General features: G+C 33.0%; 1 protein-coding gene across 1 annotated transcript; it reads right to left on the bottom strand.

Annotated features, from left to right (window-relative positions):
• Positions 1 to 281: 281 nt before the first annotated feature.
• Positions 282 to 18,418, bottom strand: LOC130625586 (uncharacterized). The gene is made up of 16 exons (XM_057440689.1): positions 18,269 to 18,418; positions 16,814 to 16,989; positions 13,718 to 14,081; positions 11,394 to 11,488; positions 10,290 to 10,749; positions 9,793 to 9,917; positions 8,496 to 9,003; positions 8,077 to 8,355; positions 7,155 to 7,424; positions 6,338 to 6,492; positions 5,730 to 5,976; positions 4,108 to 4,400; positions 3,554 to 3,747; positions 2,404 to 2,638; positions 1,931 to 2,031; positions 282 to 1,712 (listed from the first exon to the last, which is right to left on the bottom strand). The coding sequence occupies exons 1-16, from the start codon at positions 18,411 to 18,413 to the stop codon at positions 824 to 826; spliced, it is 4,536 nt and encodes a 1,511-aa protein (XP_057296672.1). The 5' UTR covers positions 18,414 to 18,418; the 3' UTR covers positions 282 to 823.
• Positions 18,419 to 20,514: the final 2,096 nt, after the last annotated feature.

Raw genomic sequence — 20,514 nt, 5'->3', positions numbered from 1 at the left:
TAACTACCCAAAAATAATCTTCTCCAGCCAAAAAAAAATCTGATATTTTAGGTTAGAGAATTAACTACTAGTTACAACAGGGTACTAGAAATTCATAAGCAATAGTGAGAAAGACATCCAGAAACCTCAAAGTATCACAGTACCTCTCTACTGTCCATCTTCGGTTCAAGTGAATGTGGTTACGTAAAAAACTTTCGCAAGGCTTTAAAACGTGTCTTAAACTCTTACAACAAAGATTTACGTGCAATTTTATTAAAAGCAAAACTAAACAAGACAATACAGACGTTTTTATTTTATATTTAATTTAACGTGTGTAACGACTTAATATTAAAGCTTTTTTTAAAACTTTATAGTATGTTTTACTGTAACAATCAAGAAAAGTAGCAACTATTGAAATCATGCAATAACAATAAACAAAACATCTTCTTGGCAAAATATGGTAACAATTTCAACTTTCTGTTCAAGAATTGGAAAATTATAATGTAAATCGGAATTATGTTGTTCTCACTCCTTTTATCTGATGACGTTCATAAATCGCAAATCACGAACGTACTTTCGCGGTTCTCGCTACTATATATATTCACTGTTTGTGCCGTACGATAATAAAGTGACATAATTATCAATCTATTAAAGAACATAGCCTCCACTAGCCTTGAGTTGCTCATTTTTTCAAAATACAAAGCAATATGCAATTAATTGATCAACTACGAAAGTTGATGCCATTATAGTCATAAAAGTTAAAGTTGTTTTGTGATTTGATTTTGGTGAATTATGTGACATTATTTAAATATCAGAATTTGACATTTTCTTGCATAATTTTTTTTTACATTGCATCATCAGCTGAATCGGCTATAATTTCGCCTGTTGTTTTAATTCCTATCTTAGGATCATGTTCGCGGATTGTTTCAATTTCTTTTGGTGAATTAAACGAATTAGTTGCATTTTTCTTTGCTGTTTTGACACGTGTCGTAGTATAAGATGGATTTGTTTCACTTTGGCGCGCTGTTTCGATTTTATTTGGTGAATTAAACGAATCAGTATCATTTTCCTTCGCTGTTTCAACTCCTGTTGTAGAATCACATGAATCTGTTCCACCTTGGCGCGCCGTTTCGACTTCTTTCGGAGAATTATATAAATCGCTTTCATCTTTTCGCGTTGTTTCCATTTCCGTTGATGTGTTTAATAAATTCTCTTCATTTTTGTGTTGCCTCCATTGCGTCGTTTTCATTTCTGCTGTATTGTCAAATGAACCATTTCCACTATCATGCAATTCCTTAATTTCCGTTTTATCGTTAAAAGTTATATTTTCATTTTCTTGGGCTATTTCATCTACTGTTGAGTCATCAATTGATTTGTTTTCATTTTTGCTTGGTACTTTACTTTCCGTTTGAGCATAAAGTGGATCTTTATCATTGCCATGACATGTTTCAACAACAGAATTGCCATTTGATTCATCTTTACTATGTAGTGATTCACCAAATGCTGGTGAGCTGCATAATACATCATGGTTTGCATTCTGGTACAGCGAATTACCTTCTGTTGAATTAGTAAAGGCAAAATAGAGATCATCATTCGCATCGTCGCAGTTATCTCCGCCATTTTTTTGAACTCCTTTCACGTTGTCTTTCAGTACAACGTAAACATCTCCCTGTTGGTCTTCGGTCACATCTGATCGAAGTATATATGGGGTATCTTTTTCTACAATGTCACCACTGAAATGTTAAGTTATATATGAGCTTCGATTTTACGATATTTTTTTAATTTAACGTCATACTCTCGAAAAACAAACATTCAAGTTTAATTTGGATCATTGCAGTACAAAGTTGCAACAGAAAAAGATGCTGGTGATTCGTTTTTTACAGAAGTAAAAACGTTATATAATTTTTCCCAAGGCAAGATAAACCAGAGAGAAAAAATTCCCTTAACTTACGTTGTACTCTTCTTATCATGGTTAAATGTCTTTACGTACTTCATAGACGGCTGTATGTTAAACATCTTGGCCATTGACTGTCCGCTATAGAAACTTTCCTCCTAAAAACACACATTAATGAGACATAACCTATTCAATACTAGTGACACGCAAGGAGTGTAATATCTTGGTTACCATTTTAAAAAGGCTTACCTCGTTATCTGAGAAAATCTAAGCAACGAATATTAGTACGAAAAAGCATATTTTTAATTTTTTTTAACAGCAGATTGTTGCCTTAAAACTGTTTGGTGGTTTGCAGAACGATGCGAAATATTAAAGAGTAAGGTAAATTTTTTTGAAGGAATAACAATTTTAAAAGGCATCACGAAAAATTAAAAAACTTTGTTTCAAAAATGGTAAAAAAGTTCATAACTTTTTGAATCCATGGACAAACACAACATATAACCGCCATCAAACTATAAGACACATCTTACATGAGAGAGAACAACACGGTCAATTTCGTTCCGCAAGTCTATGAATGCCGGTCTCAAATTTTTTGGAGCTGACCAGCATTGAAGCATTACTTGATATACTTCGTAAGGACAATTCTCTGGCTTCCCCATTCTTTTTCCACTTTTAAGGTAACTCAACACATCAGCATTTTTAACTCCTGGATAAGGATTTGATCCGAAGGAGTATATTTCCCACAACAATACACCAAACGACCACCTAAAGGTATTAAAAATAGTTTACATGAAACTCCACTTCCGCTAAGGTTGGTGGAGGTGGAGTTCCGTATCCTAGATTATTTTGAAGTATAAATGCTTGAACTTGGCAGGTAAGTGGTCAGTCATGACATGTTGCAAAAGCACTAATTAACATATTTTTTAAGTCATCGTGTGACTCATGTGCTCCATCTCAGTAATAAGTGTTGCGCTGTGTGCGAGTAAAAATGCAAAACTTCGGACGTTCTTAATTGTTAATTCATTTTACTGAATAATATATTTCAATTATTGAAATGGGCTAGAAAAAACAACTTGAAAAACAATGTTTTCCAACCTTGTGGCATTTTAACATCCTCAGTAATTATTCACTAACTATCTCTTCTTTGATTTTATGTCAACACACATACATTTGTTTAAATTTTAAAGGTTAATGTTGAAGAAAAGAAAATATTAATTGGCCAATCAGAAGACGTACTGCGTCCCACTTTTATTCGCCCCTCAGTAATAACATTAATAAACACCCAGATTTTAGCAAAGGAGATGTGGTAACAAAAAACAATCTTAAAAATGACGTCCGCGCTTCAAATTACAATATACTCCAGGAAGTGGAATAACTTTAACAAAAGGGACTAAAATGAATAAAAAACAAATAGATGAACGATACATTCAATTGGTTTTTGCCAAAACGTATATTGCTTTATCATTGAGGCGGGAAAAAATAATATCAATATGTTAATTCCACTTGAAAAGTTGAAATAAAAGAGGAAATAGTAGGTACTAAATACATGCATTTGTTTTATTTATGTCTCCTTTGTTGCATTCTTCTCCGGCGATGCTGTATTAGAAATTAGAAGAACCAGTTGGTAAACACAAAAAGAAACTTTATAACCCTTTGCTAATTTTAAACCAGAAAACTTACGCGTCGCTTTTAGAAGTATACTTCTGATTGGTTATTGCCTCTGGAGCCATCCATTTGATTGGTAGATTTCCATCGGTTTCCTTTTTGTAATAATCTTTACCATCCGTGTTTCTTGCCAGTCCAAAATCCGCAATTTTTACAATCAAAGTTTCTGTTAAAAGTATATTTCTCGCTGCCAAATCGCGATGCACACACTAAATAAGCATAAATCACATCACATGTTTTTCCTCAAAAAGTCTTTAGATTTTTCAACTTATGGCACAACCAACTAATATAACACTGATTTAGTATACTCCCTTAAAAGAAATGGTTAAAGAAGCAACCGTGGTTAGAACAGTACTGTGTGCTTAAAAATAACACACATTATCTTTGTAAAAAGTTACTATTCATTTTTAAAAAAATAGAAGTTAATAGAACCAAGCATAAGTATATGCTTGTCCAAAAAAATTAAAATATATAAAACAGGATATCTTTTTTCCTTCTCTTAAACTTTCCGAAAATTGCATTTTCTTTGTATTACACCGTATCTACGTTCAAACGCAATGTTTTCTCACCTTTTTTCTCTCCAGGAAGTCCATTCCATCTGCAATCTGTACGGCTATCCAAGTCAATGTATGCAAACTGATTTCCGATCCTTCGGCTCGATGCCATGTGTTTTTAAAGTCGTATTTGTTAATCCTAACAAATTCCAACAAAGATCCCTTCGAGCAATATTCCAAGATGACCAGTAGATTATCATGTTTAGTGCAAGCACCAAGAACATTTACCACATTTCTGTGTTCTCCAATATGTATAAGGAGTTTTAACTCATTTGCCAAATCTTTGTATTCTGTTTCAGTAGCATTACCTTAAAAATAAATAGTTCATAAAGACATGATCACTGTTGCCCAAACTTCAAAACCACCATCGTAGTTGTTTTCCATGTATATAAACACAAAAATGGCAACACCGAGGCCAGTTTTGTGTTTATCTAAAAGAAAAGGTTAACTTGTTAAACCCTTTTCAGTTTAGAGTCTGAGTGCCACGGTCAAAGCTGAAAAAAAGGGAGGGTGGCAAAAAAGCTACTTTTCCCGGCACCGCTGCAACCTTGAATTTGCAAACTACTGCCTGATTTTTAAAGTTTCTTAGCTGATTATCATCGTAATTTCCTATTGGTACTGCTATTAACGAGGGTCCTGCAAAGGGGATTCATAGTGCATTCAAGGTTCTTATTTGAGCTACAAAAGTCATGTACGCACATCAATCACTGAACCAGACAAGCGCCTAAGATATGCTGAATTCTAAGCAGAATGGGTAAATTCTCACTTTTATATTATCTGGTATTAGTCGGCCGGGGTTTGAACATAACACCTCTCGCACTGGAATCAAACGCTCTACCACAAGGCTACTAGGCGGTAGTATAATAACCATTACAAACTAAACAATACACGTCCTTTTTATGGCTTGTCACGTGGTTATATTAATTCTAAGGAAATATTTTGCCATATTGATGGCTGTAATATGCAATCTCCAGGAAGGTTCAAGTTGTCTCAGATTACTGTTATAGACAATGATTTATCATACCTCTTGCAGATTGAGAATTTGCAGTTATACTAGACCGGTGAACATGATAAAAAATAGAATTCATATCCAATGTATATCAGTTTGCAAACCCTCAAAAATTGAAAGTATACAACATAGAGGAGATATACCATTGAGTAACCGAAAGAATTTCAAAATAATGAAAAAAATGTGTAAGTATATTCTATAGTCTTTCTGCGTCATTTTTCTTTTTTGGGCGCAAGAAAGTGCAATTGAATAATATAAAAATATTTAGCCGTGCCAACTAAAATTATATTCATTGTAAGGAAATGCGAATATAGATTTTTCACTTTTCGGCATTACTGATAACGGCGTGATTAACCACCAATTGGTTGTGTGTTTTTATTTTTCTTTCATTATGGTCGTTTAGATTAAGACCTGATGAAATCATAACATGTAAAAGAAAACCCCGTAATGAGGCACTATGTTGTATATATATATTGATTCCCTTTATAACGTTGCTGTATATGGAGGATAATTAATTCATTCCATGACATCATCACTGCACACTAGGATTTAAATGGCCTCTTAAACTTACTATGAACAGAAAAATTAAGCAACACAATGGTCAGATGTCAGACAAAATCTGTCCTACCTTTAATCGTTTTAACAGCAACAAGAGTTTTTTTAGTGGAGTTTGTAATTCTTTTCATTTGAAGTCCGGATTTGCCTTTACTTCGTGGCTTAAAAAAATCCATCCGAAGTGCTGCTCCCATCCATACTTGTCCGAATGCGCCCTCTCCCAAAACTCTTACCAATGAGAGTTGCTTTCTTGGAAACTCAAATTTTGTGTCGTAACTAAGGTTGTTGCATTGCTCAAGAATACTTTTGTCAGGATCTATCTGAAATTTAAAATTAATATTAAACCCGTAGGAGAGTTTTCGCATGCATTGTGTAACAAATATACTTGCCATAGAAAAGTTTTAAGTTGGGTTGTGATTGGATTCATTGATTATGAGTTTGGGATATAACCCTTTAATAAAAACAGGAAAGCCCATTTCTCAATTACTCTTGATTTTCAGTTTTTTACTTCTTTTGTCACATACACACTGTGAATATAAAATATAGAACGTGAAATATAGAAGAAGCTCTAGAGGATACAATCTCTAGATGTTTTTTTAATAGTCTTCAGAACAGTGCTATCTTCACAGCCTACTGTTTTGTCACTTCGTTAGCTATAAATTACTTTGTAGTGCGCTATACCTTTGATGCGCCTTGAGGTAATAAGTAATTTCTTCTTTTCTTTACTTTCTTTTGATAACGAGAATATAACAAGGCAAAAACGATTACCATTACTGATGCTGAAGTGGATGCAATTATGATAATGTCTCGTTTACTTTCACTGTCATCTACCTGCTCTAAATCAACAAATTGATAACAGGAAATGTTAGACGTGTAAGTCGTTTACGAATCTCGCAAATCAGTATGTATTAGATGGCTGTGTGCCTTGATTATTCATATTCAGTCTTCATTAATCTTTGGTATTTGTGGTTTATTTTTTGATCATGGTAAGTGAAAAAAAAAATTTTTTTTTAAAAGCCTGTGAAATAATTCACGTGACTTTACCTGTTTAAGACATCAACTCTCCTGCCGCCCCCTTCGCAGCTACCGTCTTTGAGTCACACCCAGGAAGCAAATTTTTCGAATATTCGTATGGAAGATCAATTTCGGCTTATTTTTTACCCGCAAAAGTAAAAACATGCAGTTACAATTTAAACGCTCATAAAAAACACATAGTTTTTCACGTAGTAACAAACCGAACTACTCACTCTTTTTACCCACATATGAATGATTGAGAAATATTGCAAAATGTTTTTTTACTGGCCTCAAAGTAAGGTAACAATAAAATTCAAACTTTCTCTAGGCCAAGTAGAAGTTTGTTCATAAGCAGCAATAATTTCTATGATAATAATCATGAAACATAGATCGCCTTGGCTATTTTGTTCTTACGTTGCACAACCTGCTCTTGTGGATGGACAGACTGAACATTGCTAGTAAATAGAAAAATCCTAGAACTTACTATCTTGCAAGGTGTACTTGAGATGAGTTGTGACAAAATTATCTCCAACTATGAATATTATTTCAATGTTATGTGTCGAGCCCATGGTACTGTTAAACACGTAGCTTGACTCTAAAACTGGTATGCTGTGGAAAAGTGCAACATCTTCACCTAGTTGATGGTGGGTAATGTTGATTTTACATGCTCCTAAATCCTTTATTAAATAGAGCGGTGTCTTCCATTTTAATGTGACCGTTTCACCTGTCCGTGTTGGTATGACTTGTAATGGCTCTAAAAACAAGCGTTGAGAATATTCAAAAAAAAAAAAAAAAAATTTAATCAACCCATTGTTGAACTAATCCATTCATCAGACATTATTTGTTGTGAGAACAAAAAAGATACCACAAATAGGAACATATAACCCACAATGTCCTATGCATATCAAGTCACTATAAAGGACATGATTAATAATAAGACGTCTTTTGCAGGATTTTTAGCAGAAGACAATCCTATACTCCTTTAGTCAAGCTAAAAATGCATTTAAAAACTTCCTGTTTTATATGCTATATAGACAGTGTGAATACGGAGAGATGCGTTTGAAATGTTAAAGGCATTATTTTTACAACGATTTAGGTACTTAAAATGTTGAAAATTTTAAAATGACATCAATTTTTTTAATAAAGCATGAAAGTGCTTTGTTTGCTAGGTATATAGGTGAAAGTGAATTTTAGCAGGTATTGTGAACTCGTGACTTTAAGGAAGTTCTCTTTAGCAGAAACAAGCGTAAACAGCTTCAGATCCTCTGATTCAGCTGTCCTTTATTCCTCGCATTTGGAATTTGCTTTTTTGTGTGTCCGTAAGACTGTAAAATTGCGCAAATACAGATGGGTATTGTAATATTTAGATTTTCATGTAATAGTAAATACAATAGAATAGAACAAACCTAAAGGCAAAACTGAGACATTTCTTGCAAAATATTGATATGCGCCTACGGTGACCTGAATGTTATAAGAAAACCCTTCATCGAGACCGTCTATATCAAGTCCATTAACATCAGAACAGTAGTGTATCTTGTCCTGTACACTTAACCATGCATCGCTTCTAGTTACTGTGATTTCCGGCATCCCCTTTTCGTTCCAGTTGATGAATACAAAGTCATAACCCTTGGTCATAATTCGTAAGTCGCGTAAATCTTCGTAAAATGTGTAAGCATTTCGATATTCTAAAAAACAAAAAAGAAACTTCAGAGATGTACGCATTCTACTTCATATCAACTTACTAAACCATCATCATAATTTAGCAACATTTAAATCAATGTCTCCACTTTGGAAACAACGTTGTGTTGGCATTTTTAGCACGTACCATTATTGCAATTCTTTCCAGATATATCAAAAACATGTTTTCCCATTAAACCAACATTAGAGCTACGCATTAAATCTGTGTAAGAGTTCAAGTGAATTCCAATGTCTTTGTAAAGACAAGACTGCAGAGCCAACATCGAAACAGGCTTGGTATATACATCGATATTTTTATAATTTAACACGACGTGGACTTTATCGTTCCCATTGTGAGCTAAAACAACTTGAAAAGTGATTGTCAGTGAAGGTTGATCACGCTCCTTTACGTTGCTGTAGGTAAAAACTACTGCATGAGTGGCATCGGCTTTAAATCCTTGTAATAACTCGATATCTTTGTTGACGCGAGCAAGGATTTGTTCATCTTGTGTTTCTCTGTAATAAATAGAGCCATCTCTTGTTGTGTCGAAGTCAATATGGTATGGAGCAATAACCATTCGTATGTCACGTGTGGAAATGAATGAAAATTCAGAGGTGATGCTAAAATCAGTCGTTATTATGCCGTTTATGCTTACCTAAAACAGAAATAAAATTTGCCAATCTTCTACAAATGCAAAATCGTATTTGCGCAAATTCGAGTACAATTTTTAGGCCATGAATATTGGTAGTTGAAATCTAAAAACAATAAACGCTTCCCTAGTGTATTTCATGAGCCGCAGCTTTTCAGAAGGAGTTTCACAAAAAGAGAAGCTTTCAAATTGATACGACAAATAAATAACGCACAGCATCTGTTAATATAACTACGTCACATTCGATATCAGTGCAAAATCGATGCTTGCAAGAGAAGTCTCAGCAATGACTGAGGGCGATATTTTCGGTACAGCACAAGGTAATCGGTTATTATTGTATTTGTTAACCAAGGATGAGAGGAGACGTATTTGTTATGACTTCGTTGCCCTGTATTTAGCATTTGTGATAAAAGTGGATATCAGATCATCATAGCCATGTTGAAGAAGCATATAGACGGAATGTTGCTGAATCTGGTTATTTTAACTGTTAAACTCGACATTGTTGTTGTTTCTATCCTATGAAAATGTTTTTTTTTGATAAATGTATTGTAGGATTTAGATATAAAATCATTTTCAATGCTTTTTAAAACTTGTTTTTCACGTTTTAAGCTACCATTTTTTTTGCCGACGTGCAATACTGCAAAATATCGGCCCGTCGTCAAGAGCGCTAAGCCAATCAGAATTCTTTAAAACCCGTATTGCCCGCTTGAAAAATGCAGACGGTTAACAAGTAAAAATAATACCACGAAAACAAGCTTTTTTAAAGTACAGAAAAAACAGAACTTAGTAACATACGAAGAGACTTTTAGCTGAATCTGTAGAATTAAATGGTATTGGTGTTTTCAATCGCAGCTCTTCAGCATAATTATCTCCTCTTCTCATCTCTGTGTCGCCACAATGTGTCCCATATGGATACAACTCTAGATTTACACAGGATTTAAATAAACTGATGCAACTTCTGTTTTTTTTACTTTTACCTATATGCTAACTTCTTTACTTCTTAGTTATTTTGTAAAGCTCTGAGAATAGATTGGGTGAAGCATTTTAAATTAAGAGTTAGTATAGATTATTGTGAGGCGCCAGTGAAATGGTTACATGTCTTACACAATAGTTTTAATTTATCCCTTATTGCACTGCAATACCTACACCTTGCTTATCATAAGACGCAATGCTTCTCGAATTAAGACTGAGATTATCGGTTCTTTCAAATGAAAACTTAAAAAATATTGTAATAAAGAAAAAGCAAATTGATAGATCGGCACTCCCTGATATAGGTATCCCCTTAAACGCACCTTCTCTCTTGCAATTGTAAGACGTTAAAAGAAACACGTGCCTTCCAGGTACACCAACATTCGATGTTTCAGCAACTGATCTAGACTCGTTTGCAGTAAAAAACCTTTTCGAACCACAAAAAGGTTCACTGTATCCAATCAGAAATTCTAATTGTCTTGTGTTGTCATAATTAAGAACAACATACGTGTTGTTTCCGTCAGAAGCAAACAACGCCTGAATTTGATGAGCATAAAATGTAATGGAAAAAGCGTCTTTGATATGAAAAGGTTTTAAGGCCACTGCCTGTATGTCATTTGAAGCAGCTATTATTACTCTTTGATCAATGCTTTGATCAAACCGCAGGGGGTTTGTCGAAAATTTTAAGGAATGGCTTATAGAAATCATCGTTCTGTTCTTTGGCAATGTGAACATTTCTCCTTTACAAGAAACTTGTCCAATAAGTACAACTCCGTTACATACCTAAAATCAAATAATTAAATTAAAACAAGTCAAACATGTTCCTCTTTTACCACCGACGTTCTCTATTTCAAATAACACCAATATTCTGGATCTATCTGGATAAGGTAGCGTTTTAGTGCGCTTTAATTTAGCTACGTCACCTGTCCAACCAATGTGTTGCCTTACGATAACTAGCCTGCGTGGCATTCTGTTTAGTTAAAGTAATTTATGGGAAATTATATTTCTTTGGGGTTAAATTTCAAGTATAACTAATACAAAGTCTGATAATTTCTGACTTGATATAACTGCAAGAGTGAGCCCCTTCGATTATGAGTGAAAAACAAATATGCAACGTTGCAATTACGTATTAAACGTGCTATGGAAATGTTGTATCTCAAACATACTTTTAGAATGGGGTTTAGTTTCACTTGTCCATTAATTTAAAAGCTCGTCTGAACTGCGTGTCTCAATAAAATCTTTTTCCTAGTAAGTAATGTCAGATTTCATTTTTTCTTTTCTTTTCTTTTTGATGACATAAACAGAGTTACGGGCCAATTATTCTGTCACTAACCAAATCTATTTAGAAGAACCCATGCCTACAACTTCATAATAGTATTCAGATTAGATTCATCAACAAAAAAGAGGATGATCTAAATAAGTCTTACTTTAATGCGACTTGACCGTTTAGAAAACAATAAAAATGGTCTTTTTAATTTGATGAATTGACCGTCCACCTGGTTACCTTTGTAAGTGTAGAGAGCTAAAATAAACAGGTATATATTTTTTATTATATAAAGAACATAATGTGGGAATACGCACTCAAATAATTCGACAAGCGTAAATTTTTATTCCCTCTATACTATAGCGATTTCGATCACTGTACAAAAACGCAAACACAGTGAACAAGAATTTTCATGAAGCAGTCAGTGGTCTAATGAACAACGAAAGCCAAGAAATTGGAAAAAAGTAAAATGACTAAATATATACTGATTTACGTGTTCGAAAGACTGGATTGACTAGGGAAAGCGGGATCCGATCCCTCAGCCTTTAAAAACACTTTTTTGGTATACTGCATGGATATACTTAATGAGTTTTTATATTCATTTATTAGGTACCTAAATGTCAAATTTTTAGGTTCCATATATCTCAGAGTCTTAAGTGTTCGCAATTACTTGAAATTACTTCCGAATTTTTTATTAAAATCTTTATCATCGGGAAAATTTAATAACTTTCGTTAAGATTATCCTTAGAAATTAAAATTCGCAACACAACTTTATTTCATTAAGGCGAAAAATCCTGCAAAGTTTGGACACGTATTTCACCCGATTTCTCGTTTCGGAAATAAACCTGATTTTTGGGCAATTTTGTTTTCATATGAATTATGACGAAAAATATGTTAAATAACATATATTTGGCCACCAGGAACGTTAAACTTAATATTATAATTTGCTCTAGAAAATCAATTATCTGAATTTTAGGCAGATAGTGGTATTTTAGGCAAATTTCCAGCTTCCGATAACGTCACTTGAAAAGTTCTGACAAAAACACAAAATTTTTCCTGCCATTTTATTCCTTTCAAGACACATTATAAGGTTGGCATATTTAGTCCTATTCGGAAAAGTCTATCAAAAGTTGTGCAGGGGTGGGCGAGAACGTCCACTGAATTATAGGCTTTAAGAAAAAGTTTATTTATTGATAAAATTAGGAGGAGATGATGTATTATTTCCACTCTGCTTTCCAAACTTTGTTATAGCGGGGGTTAATAAGCGAGGGGAGGACGGGGTGGGGATGCGATGCTTTGTATACAACATATTGTAATAACTGTTTTCGAAGAATTTTCTTTCAATTTCAATAAATTATTTTCAAACAATTGTTGCAATAACGACCAATGTAAAATGTAGTAGCAAATATCTTATTTGCAAGAAAGAAGCGCGAAAGTTCACTTTTTTTGACCAACATTATTATGTGAATAAAGTTACGCACCAATTCTGAAGAGAAGACATTCGAATTAGGAAAGAACTTGCTTGAAAATAAAGTAAGTTTTTTTTTTTGAGAAAGCAGGTTGAAGTTGAGTTAAGATACTATTTTGTGATGAAGATGGATAAACTTATGGTTTTGGGTTTTTTGATAATGTTTTCTGTATAATTAATAAGAGTGAGCAACACCGAATGTGGAGATATTACTTTCTTAAACCTCTTAACATTTAGTATAATTTCTCAGCTAAAAAAACTTTAAAGTCTTATAGCTGTATGTTTATCTAGTTCTAGAATTACAATTTATTTTTGCAACAAAACACATTGGTCAAACATGAAATTAGAAGTGTAATCAACCAAATCGTTTCGGCACAATACTAAATAAAGACGGTCCTGAAAATTATAGAGCTGGTGTAATATGCAGCGTTTTAATAATTTATAGAAGCTTAACACAATATGTTCGATATAAAAAACTTGCGAAGCTACATAATAAGATTCGGAAACGTGCGACTTTATGCTTTATTTTCACTACATTTTATAAGTGAGCATTTATTGTAAAGAAAGATGTATTTTGCATAGAGGTTTGATACAAAAATTTATATACACTCAAATTTAAAAAAAACTGTTTTTCTAATTTTGAGACGTTCAACTTTAATAATGTTGCTACAACGCTTTAGCAACATTGCGGATGTTGCGTTTGAATCAGGTGGAGGCTATATAATTGTTTCTAAATTGTTACAACGTTGCTGCGATGTAGTAAGCTGTGTTACTATCATTTCCATTTGTAACATTCCTGCAACATTTTGGTGGCAGCTGAAGGCACTTTTGCAGCAACATAGCTGCAACAAATTTTCTCTGTCGGGAATGTATTTTTGCAAAGATATTAGCATCCTAAAGACTTTCAGAATGCACATAAAATCCCCTAATTTTAATTTAAGTTGAATGAGCGCAAAAGTACTGTATAGAATATTTACGTAATTGAAGCAATGATTAATGAACTCAATAAAACGGCTTACATGTCCTTTTGCAGGTTGAAGGAATAGTTAAAACATCATCCGGTGTGTAAAAATGATTCAGCAGAAAAAAACAATATTTGAAATAACCAGCGCTGAAAAATTCGTCTCCAAAATTATCCGCCTGTCCAAAAATGTATGTTTTGTTTTGATTCCAGGCAAACGTGACTTCATACTTCTTCGCTTTGACTCGAGTATCGTTGATATGATACGTTGCAATATATGCTTTCTCAATAGATGCATTTACACGTTGTGATACAAGTGCTAAGGTGTTATTGCTTGTAGATTCAACATAGCTGATGTTAATGCAGTTTGGGTAAAGAAAGAAATGGTTCATCCGGTCGGTTTCGTAAAAACTGAAAGTCATCTATAAAGAAGGGCAACGGATTTAAATAAACAATTTTCGTATTAAATCGACTGAGCGACCGAAGTGCTCAATTAATTTCGAAGCTTTAAAAAGAGTCCTTTTGAAAGAGAAAAACTTGCGAGAGGCGCCAACGTTATGAGCATATCGGAAAAGTAGGATGCGGGATGCTGACCGGGACACGGGGTGCGGGATGCGGGATTCAAGATGCGGGATGAGGGATGCAAAAAAATCATTGAAATAAAATAATGACAGTGGCAATGTTATTTTTTTTTTCTTGCCATGGATTCACACACGAAAAATTCGATAATAAATAAATACATTTTCGTTTATTTTTAACACACTTAAAAAAGTATAGAGTGGGTAGAAGGGAAAAAGGGATTACTTTTTGCTGGTATCAGTTAGCACAAATAACAATTAAGTTTCTGCCCTTTTGAAAGAATGTTAAAACTTTATATAAGCATATTTCAATAATAAAGTGAACCCAGTCAATCTCTTTCCATAAAATTAAAAAAAAGGTACTGGGAACGTGGTTGGACACAATTTTAAAATAAAACACTCTCTGTGAAGGGCGCGATTACGACATTTTGTTCTTCTTCTTCAGAGTTGCAATGGTCCACCTACTCATTTTATATTATACTTATATATTTTATGTATAACAAACAATCATTTTTACAAATATTTCTATCAAAAAAGTTTTGAGAGGTGAAAAAAAAAAAGATTTTGCAAAAACATTCATTTCTTTCGTTATGGTGCGGCAAATGATTAAAAACGCTGCGCGAAATCTAATCGAAATCAAAATATACCATGTGCATAGAAACCAGTTTCTTTGAAGAAAAAAAATGTCTAGACGTAGGTGAAAGTTGGGCTATCCACAACTGCTACTTGCCAACCGCCAACAAATCAAAAAGCTTGTTTTGTTTTTTCATCACCTGGGTATTTGCTCAAGCACACGCTCAAGTGGAAATCGATCAATTCACCAATAAATAGTAGTTACCTGTGTAGCGCAAAACCAAATAAAATTAAAATTCAAAATGTGTAAAATCTTGTCCAGTTCCAAAGCAAAATCCAATCGTGTCCAGTAGAAAAATAAAAATGCGTTCAAAATTCAGAATCGAGTTTCACAATACAAAATAATATTTACAATGATAAAAATAACAGCTTGCAATCATAGCTACAACGTCTCAAACACACTACATTGGAAAACTATTCGCGCATGATTCGCGTATATTTTCAGTCGATTAATTTTTCTGATAATATCGGTCGCTAGATCGTAATTCGTAGCACGGATAGTTGGGTTTTACGAATAAACGAGAAACAGAGTTGTGTCCACTCCTCCATCCTATAAGGCTGTGAAGACCTGGTTTCTTCTCCTGGTTTTTATTAAAAAGAAAAAGGGAAATTCGTATTCACGAAAATTTTCCTTTTTCTTATTCAATGAAAAAACCACTTACACATAGATGGTTTCTGCAATATCAACTATTTTGATTTCTTTTCAAAGTGTATAGCACAAAAGCACTACTTATTCAGATCGGAGCCATTTACATTTGTTGCTTGATATCTCAACCTCGCCAAAGGATACAAAAAAAAGTTTAATGTCAAACAAGCTGTTTCGTATCACATTAAGTTCACCAAGAAAAAAAGACATGCATTTCTAACTGTTGCATTTTTTAGAAAAATTCCAGCGTAGTTTATTTAATGTCTATGCGATGGTCAGCATTTTATTTCGTTGAATTTTTTCCATCCCGCATCCCACATCCCGCTTTTTTCATCCTGCATCACGTATCCCGATAGGTTATCCTGCATCTCGCATCTCACTTTTCCGATATGCCAACGATATATCAATAAGCTTAACATTTTTATGCAAAACATAGAAGAAAAAAATGTAAGCAATTAAACTTAGAGATCGTAAAAAGTATTTAAAAATTTAAAAATAAAAATCACCTGCAGAAACAATGGGCACAATATAAAACACAAATTCTTGCAGCGAATCGAATTGGTAAAAGACACAAGGTGAAACATTTTACTAACGATAAAACTTTACTAATTTCAATTGGAAAAATAAAAATACTCTCGTAAGATTTTGTTGTGTAGATTGCAGCAGCTGAACCAAATAATAATGGAAGTAATATTGCTTAAAAACAGAAATTAAATTACTATATATAAATCAATTATAACAATAAAACGATCAACAATTTATTCCGCGTGTTTAAATTGTCTACTCACATGCGCAGAAAAGTTACCGATCCGATCTGATCCATTCAAAGGCAAATAAGGTTAAAATTCCCCTTTAAGGTGAAAATAGACTATTATTTTCAGTCTTTGTCAAGACAGCAAGTGGAATTGAAAATGTTGATACTGTTGCGACTCAGTGTATTTTCAAAAGTGTTTATACTCAGAATCACTAGAAATACACTAAGTAGTTATAATTTGCAAATCATCTAAAATGAAACTCGTACTGGAAACGGATAAGTACGGCAACAAACATTATCACTATTTCTACTGCTAACCAGACAGAGATAATAGCTTTGGGAAGTGTTGAACACAGAAGTTGGAATTTTACATAATGTTTAATTTACCTAATTAGACGACATTTTTTGATGCCTTGAGGAAAGAAAAGTTCTTTCAAGTAAACACAAAACAACGTCTGTTTGCTCCACAAATTTGAATTCCCTGATTTATATTCTTCCAGGAAGTCATATTTTACTATAAATAACACAGTAATACATACTTACATGCAACTTATCATCCAACATATCGAAATACTTCTCTAATACCTTTACTTTAAAGTTATCATATGCTATATTTTTTACATCATCAGCATAAGCACCAACTTTGAAAAAATTCAACTCAGCCATGTCTGTTTCGTTTAACATACGCAATGTGCTGTCCAAATCTTCGACACTGCAACCTAAAAATATTTGAAAATCGAATGTTGCAAAGAATACAATACTTCTTCTCTTCACGATTGCTACGAACCTGCTACTTGTATCTTCCAATTTAAAAAAAATTTAGCTTGTTAAAATTAAACCATAAACCTTGAAATTGTGGAACATTTTGATGATTTTTTGGGGGATTTTACACAGGTGAAAAACTAGTAATAAGTTGACAGAACTTCTTTGATAATTTTCTTGTTTTTATTGACAAGTATCCATTGGCAGAAGTTTGCATCACATTGTCACGTTTTATAAATAAACACTTTTTGTTAGGAAATTTTTAGCTCTGCAGCGATTTACTTGTTAGATTGGTAATATTTGTTTATCCTGATTTATCAAGAGTGATCAAAACACCTTAGTCGAAACGTAAGGCGGGAACGAGTTTCAAAGACTCACCATGAAACACATGAGGCGTAATAACTCATATAATTATTTGTCATTTCGCCGTTTCTGGTTTTCTCTAACTCGATACGGTATTATTATGACCTGCACCATTTTAGAGTTTGATCTGTTGTCTGTAATCACATAGACACAAATTTTTAAGTGTAAAATAAAATAGTACCCTTCCTAATTCAGTTTTACGTGTATGCTCTTTGCTTTGGGATGTGGTTCAAGGTTATTTCCTGGCTAGCTTATTTTTGCTTTACTATTGGTGCTAATTTAAGATTGATGAAGATTTCAAGCGTTAACTAGTTATGCGTTGAGATAAAAATATCCGTTAAAATTTAATAAACCTTTTAAATTTTCGAAGACGTGCAATAGTGTATATGAATTTAGGTGAGTGAACATTAGCTAAATGCACGAAAAAGAGTTGTGGCAGTTGAAACACCAGAATCTAGTAAAACATCATGATTTAAGGTTATTAAATTTTTTTTACCGAATTGAAAACACGTTTTTGCCTAGTAAGCAATGTGAATTTGCTTTAATAGCAGAAATTCTGAAAAATTATATTCACAAAAATAAAATAAATATCATCTCATTAAATCCGAAGAAATCATAGGCTCTACAACATCCTTCAGTGAACTTCCTTACAGTGAAGCAAAATAGCGTCAGGTTACTCGGCATTCCCCAATAAAATGCAGGATCCTATAATATAGCGAGTCTTTTATTTCAAATTTTTACTTTTGCTCACCCGAAATAAGGTGTTACGGTACAGTCAAAACAATTAACATCCACACCAAATTCAAATTAAGTTAGTACTGTTTTTTATAATTAGATGCAAAAGGACTTTGCAGTAAAATTAAGTACAATTACCCGCATATCCAATTATCAGTTGAATTGCAACCACCAAATACACTACACGTAGAATCATACTTTGATATTTTAAGGACGCTATCCTAAAAATGTTTTCCACATCGTACATCCAGTTGAATTCTACCAACAGTTTTTTGAAGGACATAAAATTATACTATTTACATTTTTGTTCAACGCAAACAAATTGGAAAATAAATAGTGATTAATAATTTATTCGATGTGAAGTTGTCTTCTTAAGTTTCTTAAAAATAGTTAAAAAAGGAATTATCGAACAGCTAAAATCGTGTAATTCTTTTAAACAAATTCTTTTGACGCGATATTAATTAAATTTAGCTAACCTTTATCTTATTTTTCTATTTTATTTAACATAACTGTTCTCATCATATGTATGGAGTTTTTCTTGCATTTCGATTGGCTGATCTACCCAAAATATGTGCTATATTTTACTTTTCTATCGAGAAAAGAGAGCAGTTTTTACTTATTTATAAATTCTACAGCGTAAAAAGCTGATACTTTTTATAAATTGTACAGCGCAAAAATCTGATACTTTTTCTTCCATTGGCTGTAAAAGCATGCAAAAAGCTTACATTTACTTCCTGATTGGCTTATAATTCGTTGAGTGAAGTTATTGATTTCCTGAAAAACGAGAAATTGTCGCGAAATTTATTCCACCTTTTTTCATATAAAACGAGTAATATTTATGAAACCAATAATATTTAATCACAAATAATCACCTTTAAATTATTCTGTTGTATACATTTAGTCATTAAGGATTTATTAAGGTGCCTGTTCTCAACTGCAGAGGTTTACATGGGAAAGCTAAGATTTATAGCACATTGAAGGAGTTTTTCATTATTACGGTTAACTTTACGAAACGATTTTCTACAACAAGTGAAGAAGAAGTTTCAAGTCAACTCCTGCATGTTTTCGTCGTAAATTAAAATTTTGTCATAAATTAAATGACATAACCACGTTATCTTGCAATAACTTTATTCGCTGTTGAACAAAGAACTTTATGAGCCGTAATTGAAATTGACAATTGTCTGCGGAATATAAAAAAATGGAAAGATATATGCTCAGCTGTTATAATAAACAAATTATCGCTCGAAAAAATTTGTGATAATTTTTTTGTTTTTCACTTCTCGAATATTCGGGTCGTGACTTATATAAACAAGAAGATAAATAACTCAAAAAATACTTTCGATAATTTTCTCGGTCCTGTACCTAGTGGACGCGAGATGGTCGTCTTTGAAAACAAGTACAACCGTGAAATAAAATCCGCTCAAAATCATAAGAACCCAGTGTCATTCTTTGCCAAGCTCATATTAAATATTTTCGGAAATGAGGATGATAATTACAACGAAGTAGACTAGTGTAAAAATGTGTTAAATAAGATGGAAATGTTTTTAAAACTATGCTTTAAAGTGACGTGTAAATGCATGTTTATCATACCACACACACAAAACGGAAGATTAACTGAGACTGCGTTAATTCGTGCATGCTTTTTAAACGTTAGATTCTGCACGTTGTCTTTTGAAGAAAGCTAGGGCTTTAAAAGTTCCCACCACAATTTAAGTTTGAAAGGTTTTTTGACATTTTTGCGTTAAGAGAAAAAAAGAAATAAATAGAAAAGATTAAATCAAACAATAATTATTTTTTCTAGCTGCAACAGCCTCCTACGTTTTTTTTAGTACAGCCATCAATTGAAACTTTATTCTGAAGAAATGATTATAATGACATGTATGCCCCATTATTAATTTTTTAAATGTATTAATATTCAACTATCTAAAATCAGATTATAGGTGTGTTGTGGAGGAAGAGGATCTACAACAGTAACATCTTCATTAAGTAACCTTGTTTCAAAATTTATTTTTATGTTAGCATATCTTCAGCGAAACACAAGTGCCAGCCTTGTGAAAGCGCTCCGGCGGTCTTTGCAGCTTTAACAAAGTCACAATGGAGTGTAGTAACTCTGTGTTGATGTTTTATTTTTTGCAAGTCTAATAGAACTAAATGTTGTGTAACTATAAACGTTGCTTTACAAATTTATCAATCTGCAGTAAAAATAATTTGTAGGAGTTGAAAGGAAAAACTTGGTTAACATTTTAGTTAGCTAGCTAGCTTTTGAAATACTTTGGTGTTGGAAAAATTTAAACATTTTATTGATTACGTAAGTTAAGTCAAAGTTTTGTGAAAGTTTTTTTTTTTAAAAAGCATGCTCTCTGGAGGTGAATGCAAAAATGTTG

Source organism: Hydractinia symbiolongicarpus, chromosome 14, assembly GCF_029227915.1.
Source record: "Hydractinia symbiolongicarpus strain clone_291-10 chromosome 14, HSymV2.1, whole genome shotgun sequence".
Classification (NCBI taxonomy): domain Eukaryota; kingdom Metazoa; phylum Cnidaria; class Hydrozoa; order Anthoathecata; family Hydractiniidae; genus Hydractinia; species Hydractinia symbiolongicarpus.
This window is presented reverse-complemented; position numbering and strand designations above follow the sequence as displayed.

Excerpts from the sequence above, each read along its gene's own strand:
- LOC130625586 (XM_057440689.1), bottom strand. The coding sequence starts at position 18,413 with ATGTCCTTCAAAAAACTGTTGGTAGAATTCAACTGGATGTACGATGTG. Across the intron at positions 7,425-8,076 it reads TGTCTCAGTTTTGCCTTTAG|AGCCATTACAAGTCATACCA; the intron begins GTTTGTTCTATT and ends GCTTGTTTTTAG. Across the intron at positions 5,977-6,337 it reads TACCTCAAGGCGCATCAAAG|ATAGATCCTGACAAAAGTAT; the intron begins GTATAGCGCACT and ends TTTAAATTTCAG.